Source organism: Vulpes lagopus, chromosome 1 (genome assembly GCF_018345385.1).
Source record: "Vulpes lagopus strain Blue_001 chromosome 1, ASM1834538v1, whole genome shotgun sequence".
Taxonomy (NCBI): domain Eukaryota; kingdom Metazoa; phylum Chordata; class Mammalia; order Carnivora; family Canidae; genus Vulpes; species Vulpes lagopus.
The window spans coordinates 132,557,412-132,577,243 of record NC_054824.1 but is presented as its reverse complement, the minus strand read 5'-3'; the positions used below and the strand labels follow the sequence as shown (position 1 = coordinate 132,577,243).

General features: G+C 39.4%; 1 protein-coding gene across 12 annotated transcripts in view; it reads right to left on the bottom strand.

Annotated features, from left to right (window-relative positions):
• Nucleotides 1–19,832, bottom strand: part of FHOD3 (formin homology 2 domain containing 3) — a 462,694-nt gene that overhangs the window by 200,514 nt on the left and 242,348 nt on the right. The window contains exon 1 of one of the 12 annotated variants that reach the window (XM_041743166.1): nucleotides 18,463–18,499. The exons of 10 other annotated variants lie outside the window; for them this stretch is intronic. In XM_041743166.1, the coding sequence (XP_041599100.1) occupies nucleotides 18,463–18,484 (22 nt within the window). In that variant the 5' untranslated portion in view covers nucleotides 18,485–18,499. Of the gene's footprint in view, nucleotides 1–17,438; nucleotides 17,545–18,462; nucleotides 18,500–19,832 lie in introns of those variants that run through there. One more of the 12 variants, XM_041743192.1, reaches the window with a different exon arrangement.

The following is a 19,832-nucleotide window of genomic DNA, read 5'->3' as shown; positions in this document are numbered from 1 at the left end:
GTGAAGATGGATGTTGCCATGTCATCGGATACAACCAGTTCTTCCTGGAGGCAGATGTAAGCCCAAGATTGGCACTGCTTTCTTCAGCCAGAACCCAACCAGACCTCTGACAATGCTCAGTGAGACTTCTTAAACTGAAGTTATCTCCAGAGAGGGAAAAACCACTGCTACCACTAAAATCTTATCTTCTGGGAAGACCTAATTCATCACAGACACAAGATTTCAACTTATTTTAATCACACCATTAGAACTCACTTTTTAAATCTCAAATGGATCTGCCGATCCCCAACTTTCATTTTGCACCAAAGTCTGCAGTAAATTGTGAAAAGAGGTTGATAACATTGACATTCTTGGAAAGAAGTGGAGACCTTGGAGTCTGAGTTATTATTATGCTCTTCCACTTAACTGTCCGCCCTAAATAACAAGCCTGGGCCCAGTTTTCCCCAAGGGCAACTGTCAAAGAAATACTCTTTCAACACCAATTACTGCATGAAAATTAAGGAGAATAAGCTGCCAATTCTAAACTGGAGACAAGAATTTAATCAGCACAAAGAGCTCCAGCAAGGTGTCAAAGTTTCTGAGTCCCCAGCTGACATCTAGCAGTATTTGCAATGCAAATTTTCCAGAGCATTCTTAGAAAAATTACTAACCTCTCCTCACCCCTGAATGCCCAAAAAGTCCCCAAGATAAATTTTATTCTTTTTAAAGACTTTATTTATTTATTCATAGAGACAGAGAGAGAGAGGCAGAGACACAGGCAGAGGGAGAAGCAGGCACCACACAGAGAGCCTGCCTGACATGGGACTCGATCCAGGGTCTCCAGGATCACGCCCTGGGCTGCAGGTGGCGCTAAACCGCTGCACCACCGGGGCTGCCCCCAAGATAAATTTTAAAATAAATCAGGCCTAAGAGCCACGCATAACACTCGCAAACTTAACCACTAAGTCTCATCTCAGTGAAGGGAGGGCCTTCCACCCAGGCTCCCTAGAACAGGCTCATTGGTGTGGTTCCTTCTGATGGACCTTCCCACCGTATCATTATGCAGCCATGCCCCAGCCCCATCCTACTCCCCCATGTAATACCACTCACACAGGACCTATTTGCTTCTGGCCCATTCCTTCACCTTTCAACCAGCAGCAAAGCTCAACCCCAATTTCTCATGCTCTAAAAGTAGGCCTTCACCAGCCATCAGTACAGGAAGTGCCTTATTACTGCCAGGGCTGCTGTGGCCTCAATCACACCTAGGCTCCCTGGCCTCTCATTCTCTGCCATTCCACATTCCCCTATTTTTTAGATAAGGAGAAACCAATGGAATGAAGGCAGGTGTAATACATTAGCAGCTTTTGAGCTTCTAAAAAATTTTAGCAGCCCCTAATTTCTCTATGAAAAGAAGAGTCACATTAATGATGTGATCTATGATGATCTTCCATAACTTTCAGCCAGTGACATGAAAGCAGATGTGCACACCATCCCCAAGGCATCTCAGGGCCTGAGATGAACTAAACCAGAGACTCCACAGGCCCAGCAGTGACCCAACTCACCCTGCTCATCTCACATGCTCCACGTAAACCCTGCTCTTCCTACAGAGACCCAGGGTGGCACCATGGATCTGTGACATAGGGCTCACTTGAGAGTGCCTCTGGAGAAGCAGCTCCTCCCCTGACCTAGGGAGGGGACACACAGGAGGCAAAACACAAGGGATGCCACCCTCTGAGAGGCTTACCTATACTCTGGGATGACAGAGACAATAGGCATGAGGCTTGGAGAGAGCACTTAGACTCGAGTGGGGTGGTATGAAGTGGGATGGAGCTCATAAACACTCCAATTTAGAGAAGAGTAGGGTTGGTATGAGACTAATTAGAGAAGGTGTCACAGAAGAGGGCAACAGAGCCATACCTTAAAGGCTGGGGCACACTTCACTACAAGAAAACAGAGAGCTTCCAGGGCATGAGAAGAGAAAATGTGCATCAATGCTCCCCCTGATTTCTGCTTTCAGGACAGTGTAGCATCAAGGAAAACTCATAGAACTGGGACCCAGGGAGAAGCTGTTTTCCATGTTGCCTTCATCAATTCCTAGTTCTGAACATGTGCAAGTTACCCAGCATGAGCCTTGGTTTACTCGTTTATAAAATGGAAGATAAGTCCCACCTGGATCCCCAGTTGTAAAGATGAAAGGAGGTTCTGTATTAGCCCAGTATGTGGCTGATGGTCCAGCAGCCCTTGCCAATGCTTCTCTTTAACTGATCTCTGGACTTCAGCTGTCATCTGGGAGATAGAAGGGTTTAACCGGAAGACTTTCTAAGCCCATCAGCTCTAAAATCCTTCCTTTTCCTAACATTACTCAAAAGCCCCTTGTGGGGATGTAATCTGAAGTGTCTGGCACCAGAGGGAGCCCTTCTAATGGCCCGCAGTCCCAGGCCACCAAAATGTGACTCCATAAAACTTAGAAGTACACTTCTGGGCATTATTTAAAGCAATCAGAGTATATACCAGTACACCAATTCTGTACTTCTATGTAGAATTTCGACACCTTTAGAATTCTAACTTCCTAAAAAAAAGGCCTGATTTACTAAACTTCCAAACTTACTTACAATTCTACCAACTACTAGTCAATCTGCACCAAGAGGGTACTTGCCACTGGCCCCTGCAGGGTGCTGCCTCTGCACCTCCTATAAAGAACCTGTGCCCTGTAATTACCTTGGCTGCCAGTATCCCAGGCACTGACCCTCCTCAGGGCTGTCAGGCAGGGCTGCAGCGGAAAATCATTACCTGGGAAGCTCCCCACCCCTAGAGCCCCACCTCCAGCACCTAATTGGTCCTGGATGTGGACCTGGCATCCATGGTTGTCAAAGTTCTGCAGGTATTTCTTCTGAGCATCCAGAAGATGTGAACCATTGGTGGATACTAAACTATTACCTAAGAGATGTGCTTGGGTTAGGCTCTCTCTCAGCTCACTCACTCTTAGTACTTGTTTTTTAACCAAAATCAAACTCAAAGGCAAACAGAAAAAAAACAAAATCCCATGTCCAACAATTTCCCATGCTTTCCAACTGGGCAGAGGACTGTGGATAGGGACAAGGTAGGAGACAATGGTTTCTACCAGCCCAGTCTACTTCCCTCTCAAAATTCTCAATTGCTGGAAATGGTCCCAGCCTCATCTTGTTTGATTGACAATTTCAAAATTTCAACTTTTAGACATTACTTTAAAATCATAACATCAGGTAATGCAGTAAATAGTTATTGTTTTATTAAAGTTTTAATTTATTTTTGTAAGAGAGAGAGCACATGTATGAGCAGGGGGAGGGGCAGAAAGAGAAGCAGACTCCCCACTGAGCAAGGAACCTGATGTGGGGCTCAATCCCAGGACCCTAAGATTGATTATGCCTTGAGCCAAAGGCAGATACTTAACAGACTGAGCCACTCAGGCACCCTTAAATAATGTTTTTTAAGTAAGACAATCCCTTAGTTTGTTCTCAGAGGACTTTATTACAGACCCCCGTGATGGGATTTCAAGGATGTTTTGAAAATGTGGGTCCAGTGTAGGAGTTACTTGCCTATGATTTAAACTTAAGTTCTTTATAAGTATTACAAGTTTGCCAAATATAGTTTTATGATATTTTACACATATTTTAGGACCTAGAACAAAACCAAAATATGTAAAATAGTCAAAGAACTGGAAGCCTTCCTAGGATGACTCAATTCATACTCATAAATGTGGCCTCTAAATTGGTGTTCAAAGAAGGAAGAGGAAGAGAAATAATGAAACCTCCTTTAAAGAGAAAAGTAATAATCAAATCTCTCTTTGATTGTGCCCATCCACTCCATTATCTATATGCCATAAAGCTTAATTAGTTATGGATACATTTCAAAATCCTACCAGATGCATGCTACATACAACATGGATGAACCTTGAAAAAACATCCCACAAAGTAGAACCAAGCCAGATGCAAAAGGACAAACATTACATGATTTCACTTACATGCAATATCTAGAATAGGCAAATTCAGAGAGACAAAAAAAGGGGGGCTGAAGAAGGGGAAAATGGGAAGGTATGGCTTGAAGGGCATAGTGTGTCTATTTGGGGTGATGAAAAAGTCATGAAAATAGACAGTGGTGATGGCAGTAAAACATTATAAAGATAATTAATGCCACTGAATTATACAATTAGAAGGGGTTACCATGGCAAATGTTGTTATATATGTGTTTTGTTATTTACATATCCTGTATGTTATAGGAGATATGTATATATATTTTGAAAAACAATAAAAACTAATGGCTTAATGTCCATAGCAGAAAAACCTAAAAGCAATTAAAATGTTGTAGGAGTCAGGTGGCCTTGGCACGTGCTCTACCATTTCCGGAATCCTTCCCTGGGAGCAAACAGGCATTAAGACTAGATCAGCCCTTGTAGACCTGACAGATTGCTACAAGGCTATGCATCCATGGACGCCACTGCCACCCATCCCTGTCTCCTTAGCCAATGTATTAGACTCCCATTTAATTAATAGCTATTTCCTGGCAGCTGTAATCACATGTTCATTAGAGCTGGATTGTTTTCCATGCTAACAGTCATTACGGGCTGTCAACAATGAGTACTTTATTTTCATTCCTATAAATCTATGAGCATTTCACATGTCATCAGCTAGTGAAGCTAAACAAAGACTTTAGGCCATGCATTCTCAAACATGGGAAGGAATAAAAAAAATCAGTTCTTGGTTGCAAAAATACTGTAAATATTAGGATGGTTTATGGTCTTCTACAGGGACACAGTGTGTAACAGATACACAGTATGTCTGCAACATTAACATTTCAAGGGGGTGAGCGACAGGGGTGATTAAGAAAACAATGTCCCAAAGGGGGATGAAAATGAAGAAAGGGTTGATAAACATTGCTTTGTATCCTATAATTAAAGATTTTTTCCTTAAACCAAAAGTAAACAAAAACCAGCTGTTCTTCACAAAAAAGAAAAGGGGAAAAAAGGGAAAGCTATGAGGAGTTTTCACTAAAGACTAGGGTTTTGCTGCAGACCTCCCTCTGGTCTTTTCCGCTGTCTGCAAGGAGCCTTCCTCCACATGTGGCCCAAACTCTCAGCTTTCCCTAAGACTGACCTATGCATTCATTTACCAAGAGGTTGCAAGGAAGGATTAAGTGCCAGGCACTCTGCTAGGCCTGTTCAGGCAGGACCCCCCTCACTGGAGCAGACAGAGCCCTAGGCCATGAGGACTGGAGGTGACTGGACACCTGGCCCCACAGCAGCCTGGAAGAAAAGCAGTAGGGTAAGCCAGGGAAGTGGTGGCAAGCATGGGTTCTGAAGCCAAGAAACCTGGGGATCAGGCCTAGTGGCCTTGCCTCTTCCCAACCTAGCAACGTCTGGCAAGTGATTTGACCTCTGTTGCTTCAAATCTCTCCTCTGAAAAAAAAAAAAAAAGATGGTGATGTTTCATGCAGGGCTGCAGCAGGAATCAAGGGAGAGATGACAGAACACATTTGTCTCTTGCAAGCTTAAGTAACTACTGGTAATGCTTTACCAGGTGAAACAAGACAACTCAAAAGTACACAGTCAGCTGTCACGATGTCCATCAGGGTATCCGGGGCATGACAAAGTCAACACTCCTGCTAGGTCCCTGCCACCATCTCCCGGAGGGAGCTCTGGCTTCAAGGTCAGCTTATAGAAGAACAGGCTCCAGCAGGTTAGATGCAAAGCCCAACCTGAACGACCCGGGGACTAACAGGAGCAGAAGCAGGCAGGGCTTTTAAGTCAATGAAGGAGGTCAGCAACGTGTGCCCCTCTCTGAGGCTAATTCATCTAGGCAATGGGAGGCATGCTGACTCTGGTTGCCCAAGGACACACTGAGTTCACATCCCACAAACTAAACTAATAAGCAGTTTAAAAAGTTGTCTGCATTTAGGATATGATTTCAGGGGCCCTAGAAGGAATAAGCCTTTGAATAGTATGCCTCTTGCTAAAACTTTAGGATACATACTTCCATTCCACAAAGGTGAGGTTCAGGTTTTGTGGGTTAATTTTACTTGTGCTATAAAGCTTATGTTCCAGAGCCCCTCACTCCTGCAGGCCCATTCCCAGAACTTGAGGGACTCAGGTAATGTGTTCTTGGGATGCTGTATTTTCACATAATTTATAAGATGAAAGCACTTTAACAGCAATCACTTAAGACTATAATTGCTTGCCATAGTTGCTTGCTGGTTCCCTCCATCATCCTTTCTTGAGTGGCAGGTAGAAGAATGATCACGGACATTTGGGGGATCCAGATAAGGGAGATGAAGTAAGGGGTTTGGTGGGATGTATTTACGTAGTTTACCATCTCTTTGGTGTATAGAGGTTTTTGCTTGTCATCCTGGTGAAGGAATGATTCCCCAGAATGCTTCTGCTGCCCAGTGGGGCAACTCACCTGATGTGTGACCTGAGGGGCAGACACTACGATCACACTGTAAGATGTGACCTAAGTGTAAGCAATCACAAATATGTGAATGGGAGAACCAATGCTTCAGAGGGAAAGAGCTAGAAGTTTGTGGCATATCTTCTAACTCCTATAGCTCCCATATGAAAGTAATAGAGGTTTATGCCCATTTGAAAAAAAAAATCCTAGACATTTCCAAAAGATTACCATGATTGAGCTTGAAGATAAAAACAACACTCTAAAACAAGGACTGGCAAATCATGGTGCCACAAATTACAGCCTACTGGCCAAATCTGGGTTCCTGCCTGGTTTTATAAATAAAGTTTTATTGGGACATAGCCACACCCATTCATTTACATACTGCCTAAGACTGATTTTGCCTATAAAGGCAGAATTGACTAATTGATACAGAGGCTCCCAAGGCCTAAAATATTATCTGATCCTTCACAGACAAAGTCTGATGATCCCTGCTCTAAAGTATCAATACAAAACAAATTTCAGTCAATCATACCAGAACAAAGGCTGGATTATCTTCCTGCTTTGTCTATAGAAAACACTACCAAATCAAATCATTGTAAAAGTAAGAGCATAGAAAGCTATAGCCAGAAAATGCAGGGAAAACTATATTACAGATGCATGTCAGTATGCCAACTAATAAAAATATTAAGATTTTTTTGTGGGTTTTGAGAGGTTTATGGTATGTCACCTTCCTATAATCTGTCATTTGTTGTGATTCACTTTCTCATTTTAAAATATTGACTTCTGGGGATGCCTAGGTGGCTCAGTGGTTGGGCATCTGCCTTCAGCTCAGGGCATGATCCTGGGATCTGGGATCAAGTTTCGTATCGGGGTCCCTGCATGGAGCCTGCTTCTCCTTCTACCCATGTCTCTGCCTCTGTCTCTGCCTTTCACGAATAAATAAATAAATCTTAAAAAAATAAAATAAAATATTGGCTTCTGTAGCCCCAAGTCATGTAAGCTCTAGGCCACATAAGCTGGATGATGTATACCTACTAATGTATGAAGAGGTGACACCTGGCCATTTCTATGGCCCATAGTCATCCACATACAGACCTCTCTTTGACTTTTTTGGGGGGAAAAAATAAACTGATAGGATAGAAGGGAGCAACTAGTTGGAGACAAGAGAGTTCAGAGTAAGACAGTGATTGTGACCAAAATAGACACATCTTCAGGAAGTGCCAGCCTCACATGATGAAGAAAAATCACCATGCAGCTCTCTTTAAAATGTGTGCTCTGGGGATCCCTGGGTGGCTCAGTGGTTTAGCGCCTGCCTTGGGCTCGGGGTGTGATCCTGGAGACCTGGAGTCAAGTCCCACATCGGGTTCCCTGCATGGAGCCTGCTTCTCCCTCTGCCTGTGTCTCTGCCCCTCTCTCTCTCTCATGAATAAATAAATAAAATCTTTGGAAAAAAATAAAATTTGTGTTCTGAGTGAGGTGCTGAAATGAAATGCCATCAAGGGTTCAGAGGAGCAGAGGCATTGGTAGCCAGATGGTATATAATCAATCAACAACACACATGTAAATTGCCACCTATTGGGAGGAAAAGGTAAACCAACTAGTCCTATTTTTAAAAGCTTCCTTCTGAGCTGAGGAGGGATTTGTGTGGGAGCAAGTGCAGCTGCTCTTCTTTCTCTGCTTTTTCTGCTGAGCCAGGAGAAGCAGTAGCAGAGAGGGGGATCCCTGGACGACAAACAATACCATTGGGTCAACAGCTGGTAGGTGGTCCTGTGCTAGCAGGGTGATCACAGGCAGAGAGTTTTGAAACCTTCTGGCTTTTCTACATCATTCAACCCTGAAAGGCTGAGCATGCCCCCAAAAATTCCAACTCCCAGAAACCATCAAGGAATGTTAGGAAGTGACGACTGTGATTCAAGCAGATCAAGAGAGAAGACAGTGCTTTATACTAGATCAAGATGAATGAGGTCACTAGAGCCAGGTGATTGTTCCTGTTCTGTGAAAACAATAATGGCAACAGGACAAGCTACCAGAGGTGGTGAGACTGAAGCTGAGAAAGCGCAGGCATGTGAACATGAATGTGAGCATAGACTGTATACATTGCAGTTCAGCAGGGATGCAGCTGCAGTGAATTTAGCCTCAGGTGGGTCCAACATGAAAACCTCAGGAGTCTCATTATACAGTGACTCGATGCAGAAGGAATCACTTATGAAGGACACCAAAATAGATACTGGAATTCTAAGCAACACCCCTAATTCTAGATAAATAAGGCATAGCTGTATGGATTAACCATAAAGGTTACAGAATTTCATTTCAATTTCAGTTAAATTGATTAATAATGCAATTTATGGCAGCTTTCTTTTATTAAGAATCACATTAAAATGTTCTTAATATGTACCTAAAGATACAAGGCACCCCTCCTCCCAGAAAACAGGTAAAATGAGAGAGGTTATGAAACTTAGCTCCAAAAAACATAATTATTAACCTCACAAGGCTACAACTTCTCTGTACCAATAAGCTCTTGTCTAGAGAAACTCTCACACACAGGCATAAGGAGACACGTACAGGAATTTTTGTAACATCAACGTTTGAAACTGAAAAACTGAGGCAACTTAAATGCCCATTAGCATCAGGAGGTGGCTCGTGAAACTGTGTGTCCCACAAATATGCCACAATACAATGAAAATAAACAACACACATAATATATACGTACATATAACATGCACAGGAATTTATCTTATTTTTCTTTACATCTCTGCATGGTTTTAATATTTTATAATAAATTAAAAATAATCATTAAATTAATTCCAAATGGGTAGATTCTAATACAATGATAAAAAATTCTTAAAGTAGAGGAAAATGGTCAATTCACTCTTCTCAAAATGCTATGTCATTTTGTGTGCATTTGTCTTTTTGAGTCTTTATTTATATAAATGTCTTATGAGATTGTACTGATGGCATAGCCTGGAATATTTTTGTACATCATTAATGAGTTTAACATCAAACCTATTTAATGTTGAAAATCTCTGAAACTGTCATTTAAAGTAACCCACTGTTTTACTACATATATATATACCTTAATTTTAACCACTCTCCTTTAACAGATTTCTTCTAATTTTCCATTATAAACTACACTTTACAGAGTATTCTTGTATGCATAGCTTTTTCATTTTTAGAATTAAGATTATGTTCCCAGAAGTAGGATTACAGGTCAAAAATTTTGATCATTTTTTGTTAATCATTATACATTGTCAGTACATTTTAAATATAAATGGTTGTGAGGCTTCTGGTTCTGGCCAAGATTGAGAAACAGGCATCAAATTTCCCCTGCTGCTTAAAACATACAAAATTCCAGCTTATTGCCTTGAGAAAACTCCCATGACATAGGGAAAAGGACTCAAAGCAGAGCTGGGAAGTCATCAGACTCCCTGAGTTGGGAGATCTGAGAGAGTAAGATAGATTGAGTTCATAGGACAGAATAAAAAAGAGAGCTATACAGAAAGAACAACAGAAAGAAATCTACAAAGGATTCCCTTTGAGTAGTCAGCAGACAATTAGTCAGTGCATGTAATTACCTGAGGTCAGGAAAAGAAGCACTCAAAAAGGATTAGAAGGAAAAATACCCAATGCTCACACAAGGCTATCTCCACAAGCCATACTAAAAAAAAATCTCATAATTCATGGGACATTGGGTACATACAGTACTCAGAAGTATCTTGTCTTAGTCATGGATAAAAATTAGCCTTATACTACATGCTTCTCTGAGATTATCTAATTAATCTTAAAAATTAAAAGGATCAAACTGTTTTTAAGTAATTATGTTCCCAAACTTTAGAAATGTTTATTAAAAAAAAAAATCAGCATACCAGTAAGGTAAAGTTTATTCTGGATTTCAATAAAAAATTACCAAGCATACAAAGAAACAGGGAAAGGCATTTCTGGTCTGGAGAAAAATTAATCAAAATTGAAACAAAACTGACACAGATATTGGAATTAACAGGCAAGGGCATTAAACAGGTATTAGAGCAGTATTTCTTATATTCAAAAAGTTAAAATAGGGACATGAGAGATATGAAAGAGACCTAAATTGAACTTCTAAATGAAAACCAAAATTAGACTCAAGATGAAAGATGAAAATTAGACTAAATGAAATTAATGGCAAATGAAATACAGAAGAAAGGACTAGAAAAATTGAGAACAAAGCAATAGAAACTGCCCAAAATGAAGCATAGAGAAAAACGTAATTTAAAAATAGAGGATCAGTGAGCTGTGGGATGTCTTCAAGCATTCTAACATGTGTGATTGAAGGTCCTGCAGAGAAAAGATGGAGAAAGTGTCAAAAAATACTTGAATAGTGGCCAAATCTTTTCCAAATCTGATGAAATGAAAATTGTAAACCCACAGATCTATGAAGCTCAACAAACCACAAGTAGAAGAAACATGAAGAAAACTATACTAATTCACATCATAACCAAATTGATCAAAATCAGTGATAAAAAGAAATATTAAGAGGGGCAGAAAAATGACAGTACAAATGGAGAACCAAGGATAAGAATGACAGCAGATTTCTTGTCAGAGACAATGCAAATAAGAAGATAGTGGAATAACCTTTAAAACACAAAGGGGAAAAAAAACTCAGCCTAGTTTTTACACCAAGCGAAACATCTTTTAAGAACAAAAGTGAAATACAGACTTATCCAGACATGTGAAGGTGAAATAATTCATCAACGGCAGACTGCACTATAAGGAATCCTTCAGGCAAAAGAAAGATGATGCTAGATGGCAATATTAATCTACAAAAAGGAATAAAGAAAGAAAAAAAATAAAAAAAATAAAGAGAAGCAAAAAATCTAACAATGTGGGTAAATATGTAATTTTTAAAAAGATTTAAATCTCTTTAAAAGATAACTGGCTGCCTAAACAGAAGACTAATCATGTAGTATGAGCCTTATCACATATGTAAAAGTAAAAGAAATGACAATAGACACAAAGACTAACAGGGAAGAAATGATACTATATTGTGAGTTTATTTTATGGTTAGTATCACTTGAAGAATGTCATTATGAATGAAAGATGTATGCTATAAACCTAAAGCACCCACAACATATCAAAGAATTATAGCTAAAAAAAGAAAACAAAATGCTACAAAGTAATCTAAAACAAGCAAAAAAAAAAAAAAGGAAAATGTAATTAAGTACAGATAGAAAACAAACAACAAAATGATAGGTTTAAACTGAAACATCGTTAACCACAAATATAAATGTCCCAAACATCAATAATTTCATATCAGATCATATTTTTTAAAAAAAAGATCCAAATGCTTCCTACAGAAAATAATTTTTTTCTATAAAGACAAAAATTAGCTAAAAGTAAAAGGATGGTGGAAAAACCATGATAATGCTAATCCAAAGAATACTGGAATGACTATCTTAATATCAGAGGAGACAAATTTAAGATAAATGAATATTGCCAGGAATGAAGGAGGTCATTTCAGAACACTAAAGAGGTCAATTTATCAGGTAGAAATAACAATCCTAAATATTTATGCATGTAATAACAAAGCTTCGAAGTACCTGAAGTAAAAATTGACAGAGCTGAAAGGAGAAGCAGAAATACACACAATTATAGCTGGAAACTTCAAGACTACCCTCACAGTCATCTATAGAATAAGTAGACAGAAAATCAGTAAGGGTGCAGAAGACTGGAACAAAACTATCCATCAACATGACCTAATTGACATTTATAGAATACTGCACCCAACAATGGCAGAATGTACATTCCACTCAAATGCCCAAGGACAGACCAGATTCTGACCCACAAAAATAGTCTCAATAAATTTAAAGGATTTGAGTCACACAAGACATGTTCTCTGACCACAATAAAATTAACTTATAAATAACAGAAAGATCTCTAAAAGTTCTTAAATATTTATAAAATAATACTTCTAAATAACCTGTGGATTAAAGAAGAAATCAAAAAAGAAATTAGAAAGCATTTTAAAATTAGTAAAAATACAATATATCAAAATTTATGAAATGCTGCTAAAAAAGCAGTGGTTAGAGGGAAATTTAGATTACCTAGTCTTTATCCCAAAGAAAGTTCTCAAGTCAACTACATCAGTGACCACCTTAAGAATCCAGAAAAAGAACAAGTCCAAAGTTAGCAGAATAAAGGTAATAATACCTGTCAGAGAGGAGTAATCAATGAATTTTTTTTTAAAAAAAAGGAAAACAACAAAGAAAACCAATCTGGTTCTTTGCCAAGATAAATAAAATTATACATCTCTAGTCAGGGTGATGAGAGAGAGTGAGTGATATATTACAATATCAGAAATGAGAGAACACTATACACTCTGCTGATATTAAAATAAGAAAATATTATGAACTGTATGCCAAAACATTTTGACAACTTAGATGAAATGGACAAATTCCGTGAAAGACATAAACCAATAAACCCTCACTCAAGAATAAATAGCCTGAATGGCCCAACATCTATTAAAGAAATAGAATTTGTAGTTAAGTTTTTCTAGGAAGGGATCTCCTGGCTCAGATGGCTATACTGATGAATTCCAGTGAACATTTAAAGATGAAATAATGCCAATTATACACAAGCTCTTCCAGAAAACTGAAGAGGAGAAAAATTTCCCAATTTATCCAATAACATAAGAATGAGTATTACTGGGGTGCCCGGCTGGCTCTGTTGGAGGAGCATGAGATTTTTCATCTCAGAGTCATGTGCAAGCCCCACCTTGGATGTAGAGATTACTTTAAAAATAATTAAACTTCTAGAAACAAAACAAAGAATGAGTATTACCATGAAAACAAAGACAAAACATTAAAGAAAAACTATAGACTGGTATCTCTCATGAACATAGCTGTAACAACAAAAAAATTTTTAGCAAATCAACTCTAATATTAAAAGGAAAATACCGGGGCAGTGGACTGGCTCACTTGGTAGAGCATGTTACTTTTGACCTTGCAGTTGTGAGTTCAAGCCCCATGATGGGTGTAGAGATTACTTAAAAATAAAATCTTACCAAAAAAGAAAGGAAAATACGTCATGACCGAGTTTAACCCAGTTTAATAATTTAAAAATAAATCAATGTAATTTACCACTTTAACAAAATTTTTAGAAAGATCCCTATATGCAGAAAAATTACTGAACAAAATCTAATGTGTATTGCTGATATAAACTCTCAGCAAACATGGAATAGAAGGACTTCCTCAACTCAATAAAGGATTTCTACCAAAAAAAAAAAAAAAACCTACAGATAACACTATGGTTATCTGTTAAAGACTTTAACCATGGTTATGGTTAAAGACTGAATGCTCTCCTCTTAAGGCAGGAAACAAGAGAAGGATGTCTACTCTTACCACTCCTATTCAACATTATTCAACTTTACAGACAGTGCAATAAGGAAAGGAAAAGATTAAAAGGCATCTACACTGGAAAGGGAAAACCTAAAATGTCTTTATTCACAAACAAATTGATCATCTCAGTAGAAAATCCTATGGGATCTACAAAAGGCTGGTAGAACTAATAAGTGACTAGAACAAGGCGGCAGAATACTAGGTCAATAGGTCTATGTAATACTAGTGAGCAATTAAAAAATGAAATTTTAAAATACATCAAAAACATGAAATACTGGGGCACCTGGGTGGCTCAGTGGTTGAGCATCTGCCTTTGGCTCAGGTCGATCCCGGTGTCCTAGGAGTGAGTCCCACACATCAGGCTCCCTGCAGAGAGCCTATGTCTCCCTCTGCCTAGGTCTCTGCCTTTCTCTCTGTGTCTCAATAAATAAAATCTCTAAAAAAAAAAAAAAAAAAGAAATACTTAGGGATAGACTACAAAATATTGCTTATATAATGACCTAAATAAGCGAAAAAATAAACCATGCTCATGGATTAAAAGACTGAGTATTTAAAAGATGTCAGTTGTCCCCAAGTTGATCTAAAGATTCCATGCAGGGATCCCTGGGTGGCGCAGCGGTTTGGCGCCTGCCTTTGGCCCAGGGCGCGATCCTGAAGACCCAGGATCGAATCCCACATCGGGCTCCTGGTGCATGGAGCCTGCTTGTTCCTCTGCCTGTGTCTCTGCCTCTCTCTCTCTCTCTCTCTGTGGCTATCATAAATAAATAAAAAATTTTAAAAAAATAAATAAATAAAGATTCCATGCATTCCCAATTAAATCCCAGCAGGATTTTTTTCCTCTAGAAAGTGACAGGCCAAATCTAGAAATCATGTGGAAATGCCAAAAATCTAATACAGGCCCTTTGAAAGAGAAACACAAAATCTGGAGACTTACACTACCTAACTACAACACTTACTATAAAACTACAGTAATCAAGACAGTGTGGTATTGGCATTAAGATACACAAATAATCAATGGAATAGAATAGAAAGTCTAGAAATAGGCCTACATGTATATGGACAACTGATTTTTTTTGGACAACTGATTTTTAATAAAGGTTCAGAGATAATTCAATAGAGAAAAATATAGTAGTTATTTTTTCCCAACAAATGGTTCTGGAACCATTGTTTATACATAAGAAAGAAAAGAACTTTGATCCATATCAAATGCAAAGGCTAACTCAAAATAGATCGTAAATTTAAAACCTAAAGCTATAAACTTAGAAGGAAATGTTGAAGTAAATCTTTGGGACCTTGAGTTAGGTTAAAAATTCTTAGATATGACACTAAATGTACAGTTGATAAAAGGAAAAAAACTGATAAATCAGACTTCAAAATTAAAAATGCCTCCTTTGAAAAATACCATTAAGAAAATTAAAAGGCCACAGCCTGGGTAAAATACCTGCAAATAACATATTTGACAAAAGACTTGTATCTGCAACATACAAAGAACTCTCAAAACTATGAAAAAAGAGAAATAAGAAATAACATAATTAATAAAATAAAGTAACAGAAAACAAACAATCCCATTAAAAATTGGCCAAAGACGTGAACAAGCATTTCACCCAGACAAGATAGGCAGATGGAAGATAAGCACATAAAAAGATGTTCAACATCATTAGTCATTAGGTAAATGCAAATTAAAATCCCAAAGGAATACCACTATTCACATATTAGAATGGCAGCAATTGAGCAGACTAATTGTATCAAGTATTGGAAAGGATGTGGATGAACTGGATTCTATACAATAGTGATGAGGATGTAAAATTGTAAAATATTTTGGGAAAGTTGGTAGCATCAAACATATATCTATATTTTATGATTCAGTAATTTCCTCCTAAGTATTTACCACAAAGAAATGTATGTCAACAAAAATGCTTGTACACAAATGTTCACACCAGCCTTATTTTGAATAGTTGAAAACTGAAAACACCCAAAGTCCACCAACATGGGACTGGATAAACAAATTGTGGCAGATTGTACAGGATTGCTACTAAATACATGCACCATGGATGAATTTCAAAATAATTACACTGAGTGAAAGAAGCCAGACAATAAAAGAAGACATACTATCTAATCCAATTTATATAAACTTAGAGAGAATACAAACTAATCTATGGTGACAGAAAAGATATCAGTGGTTGCCTAGGGAAGGGATGGTGGGTTGGAGATAAGAATTAACACAAGGAAAGTTTTGGGGGTGAGGGACACATTTCACTCTCCTGAGTGGTGATGGTGTCACTAGTATACACACAAGGCAAAACATATTAGTTTGTACATTTTAAATATGCACAGTTCATTGTGTGTCAATGTGACCTCAAGGGTAGTTTTGAAATATCTATGTTTTCACCTAACAAAACAGAAAAAAGAAATATTCTACAAAACTAAAAGGAAACAATGGCATAACAAGTACACTCTCCTCAGCAAGTCAGTTGGAAGCTTCTTGTCTCAGGCATCTTTGCACTCACAGAGCTAAACATGGTGCCTGGCGAATTGTCAGTTTTCAATTGATAATTTGCTCAGTAAATGAACAAATTTGAAATACTCATCAAACTCAAGTATCACTCTCCACATCCTTTTTGTTTGCTCCAGGCCTAGCTCAGGAATACCCACTTTGTGCAGCAAGTCTCCCCAGACTCTGCTTGTGCTGGGAGCTGACAAGTCACCATAGGGAGCTAAGAAGCAGGATGTATAAAGCTACCAGTAGAGGGCCAGCTCCCGCAAGTTACTTCCCTTTCCGAACTTAGGGTTTCTGCTTTACCGTGTTCTGGCTCTCTCCCCTTTTGCCTTCTATATTTGTGGGGATAAATGTTGAAGGCCTTTATCCTTGGTTTTAAAATTAGAAAATTTAACCTGTTAGGAATCTATCTCACGGTAAGCCAAAGAAAACAAAATGATATTCTCTTCTACCTTTGGTTGTTCTCATATAAGCCTTTGGCTGTTGTGTTCTGAAACCATCTTGAAGAGAGTAAAGGGAAGGGAAAGGCTCTCCCACCCTAGTCAGTGCCTCTAGACCTTAGACCTCACCAGTGCAAGGGGCTGTGTTCTACCAGGGGCTTGCCTTTTCCTCGCCCATATTTTCCTGTGCCCTCTGTCCCCATGGAGATGCCCCTCCCCCCTCCAGTGTCACTCTGTTCCCCAAAGGCAGAGAACAAGGGGACCAGGCTGAAGGCTGTTCCCAGGAGAGAGCTTGGGGCAGGGAGGGATCAGCTCTGTGAGATGGTATGAGTCAACACTGGAGTCCCTATGTCATGGGCTGCACTGACTTTCCAGGCCCTAGATAACAATTCTTCCCTGCAACTTCTATATGGATTTCCCCATAAATGAAGGGGAAAAAAAAAAAAAGGAACAGAAGGCCTAAGGGAGTCAGCATTTGACACTCAAAGAGAAACATGAAAAAAAAAGATGAAAAAAAAAAGAAAAAAAAAAAACAAAGAGAAACATGAAGCAAGTATGCAGTGGCATTACTCACTTCTTTGTGCCATTTATTAGGTGTCTCCTGCAACACCTAATAAATATTACACCAAAACACACTGGGTGTAGTGGAGACACCAGCGCACAAGCAAATACATCCACACTCAACTGTTAGGAATCCATCTCACAGTTAGCAAAACAAAACAACACTCTCTTTTACCTTTGGTTGTTCCACTATAAGCCTTGACTATAATGTTTTGAAACAATAATCATGGAGAGAGATCCTCAAGTCCAAGTTAAAAACAACCCACTTCATCCTGAAAGAGAAGAACCTGAAATCTCCCTTAATGAACATTCCAGCCCGTCTGCTGCTCTCCCTTCCTGCTGCTGGATTGAGAACACAGGGCAGGGCTGGGGCAGGCGGGGGCGGGGTGGGGGGGCTGGAGTTGTCCTCCAGTTGCTCATTAATGTGACTCTAAAGAAAACAATGAACCAACATCTGAAAAAATGCTCTGCTTCTAAGACAGCCATTCTCTGTGAACTGCACCAAAGTTGAAACTCACCCACCACCACATACGTGTTGAAAGTTGCTTTGGGGCTGCCTGGGTCAGTTTTTTAAATGAAATATCACAACCCTGAAGTACAAATGACAGGAGCTGGTGCAAAGAAACAGAAAACTGTGAGTAATAAACACACAGATGTGAAATAAAAACAGCCAAAATGCCACTAAGAACTTGGGCCAGAAGTACAGTCTAGGGTGGTAAGCAATGCTAATTTGTGATAAGACCAACAACAGGGGATTAGCAGGAACGTCTGAAGAGGAAATAGGGTAGAATGACTGCCTAGGGAAATGTACCTTGAAAGGGATTTCTTCTAACGACACCTACAAGATTTAGTTCCAGAACTTATTACTCCAGGAGGAACAGCCAGCCATGACACAGAGATTCCAGACAGATTTCCCACTGGTTGCACTCCAAAGAGCAAGCCCCCATTGCACATGGAGGGCCCTTCCCAGGTATCCAGCTCCCAGCAGCTCCTTCCAAGAAGTCAGCTCCATATTCTGATAGTCTTACAGGCATAAAATTCCTTTTAAACTATTTTTTTAACATCAAAGTAGATTTTTTAAAAAGACAAATACATAAAGTTTTTACCTATTTCTACAAGTCAAAGAAGCAACAGGAGTTCATTTCAACCTTTACTTGAGAGAATACCAAACAGTAACATCACCCAAACCCTCTACCTACTACGTAAGTGCTGCCAAATCATGCCTCCGAGAAGTTCTTCTTTCAGTGGTGTCTTCATAAGATAAAGCGTAACCCATGCTGAGGAAAAAGGCACTTTGCCCCTACTCATCAAACACACACACACACACACACACACACACACACACACACACACACAAAAACACAGAAATGGTTTCCAGGACCTAAAAACATTTCATGATAAACATCTCTGAGCTAATATGTTAGCAGCAGCATTGCTGGTTGCTGAGGATCCGGAATTGATTTCAAACGCCTTAAGCCATCTGTTTTTTAAAAATTTTGGGTGATTAATCTCCAGTTTGCTCCATTCTTTTGGTGAAACATCACCTCTTCCGAAAGGCCTTCCGTGTTCATGCTATATAATACAGAGCCTGCCCACCTCACCTCCACTACCCGCCAACCCCATACCCTGCTTTATCTTTCTTCACAACAATCATGACCAGCTATCATCACTACACACACCCCTTACATGTTCTAGTCTATCACCTTGGCCAGAACAGAAAGTTCCATGAGGCAGGGCCACTCACCACTATATAACCTGGTCCTGGTTCAATAGGAACAAAATGAATGTCTGTCGACCAAAGTGAAAAGATAAAGGAAGAGGAAAGCAGGATGAGCATGGAAAAAAATTAAGTTATAAAGTGTCAAGTAAAGTAAAAGTCTGCCTTAGTAACTCTACTTTTGTTCTAATATATACAACACAGATAATCTACAAGCACTGGCTTCATTGCAGCCTCGTGAGGACACTTGGTTAATAGTATTATTAATCGAGTTTTAGAGATGAGAAAACTAGAAGGCTATTTTGCCCGACACTTTAGGAAATACCAACTTGTGAAGATACTGTTCTTTGTCTATTTTTAAGTTAAAATTGTCTATAAAATTTCTATTCAGAGGTTTACATGTACCTGGAAAAGTACCTACCACTCTGTTCAAAGAAATGCCTGGGGAAGATGCTAAGGTAGGAGGAGACATGTCTGAGAGGTTCAGCAGGAAAGGGGCAAGCACGCTTGGCTGCCAAGCCCCAACTTGTCCACCCACACTCACCTGGTTTTTAGGTTTCCTCCGAAACACATTTACTGCTCCACAACCCTGGTTGGCTCTCCTTGGTTTTTTCGATCTGTGGCCAACTTTTCAGCTTGCCAAAACTTTTCCACATCCAGAGGCACTGGGGGAGCCAGTTACTGTGACCAGGCACTGTGGCGTCTACAGCCACCCAACCTCCAAGTGACTCAGGTGCCCTGGCACCTCACAGCAAGAGCTGACTTGAGACGCAACCTGATTCATGGGGCCCAGAGATGCCTGGGCTTTGGACCCAACCAATAAAGCATTTACCCATGAACCAGATGCAATTA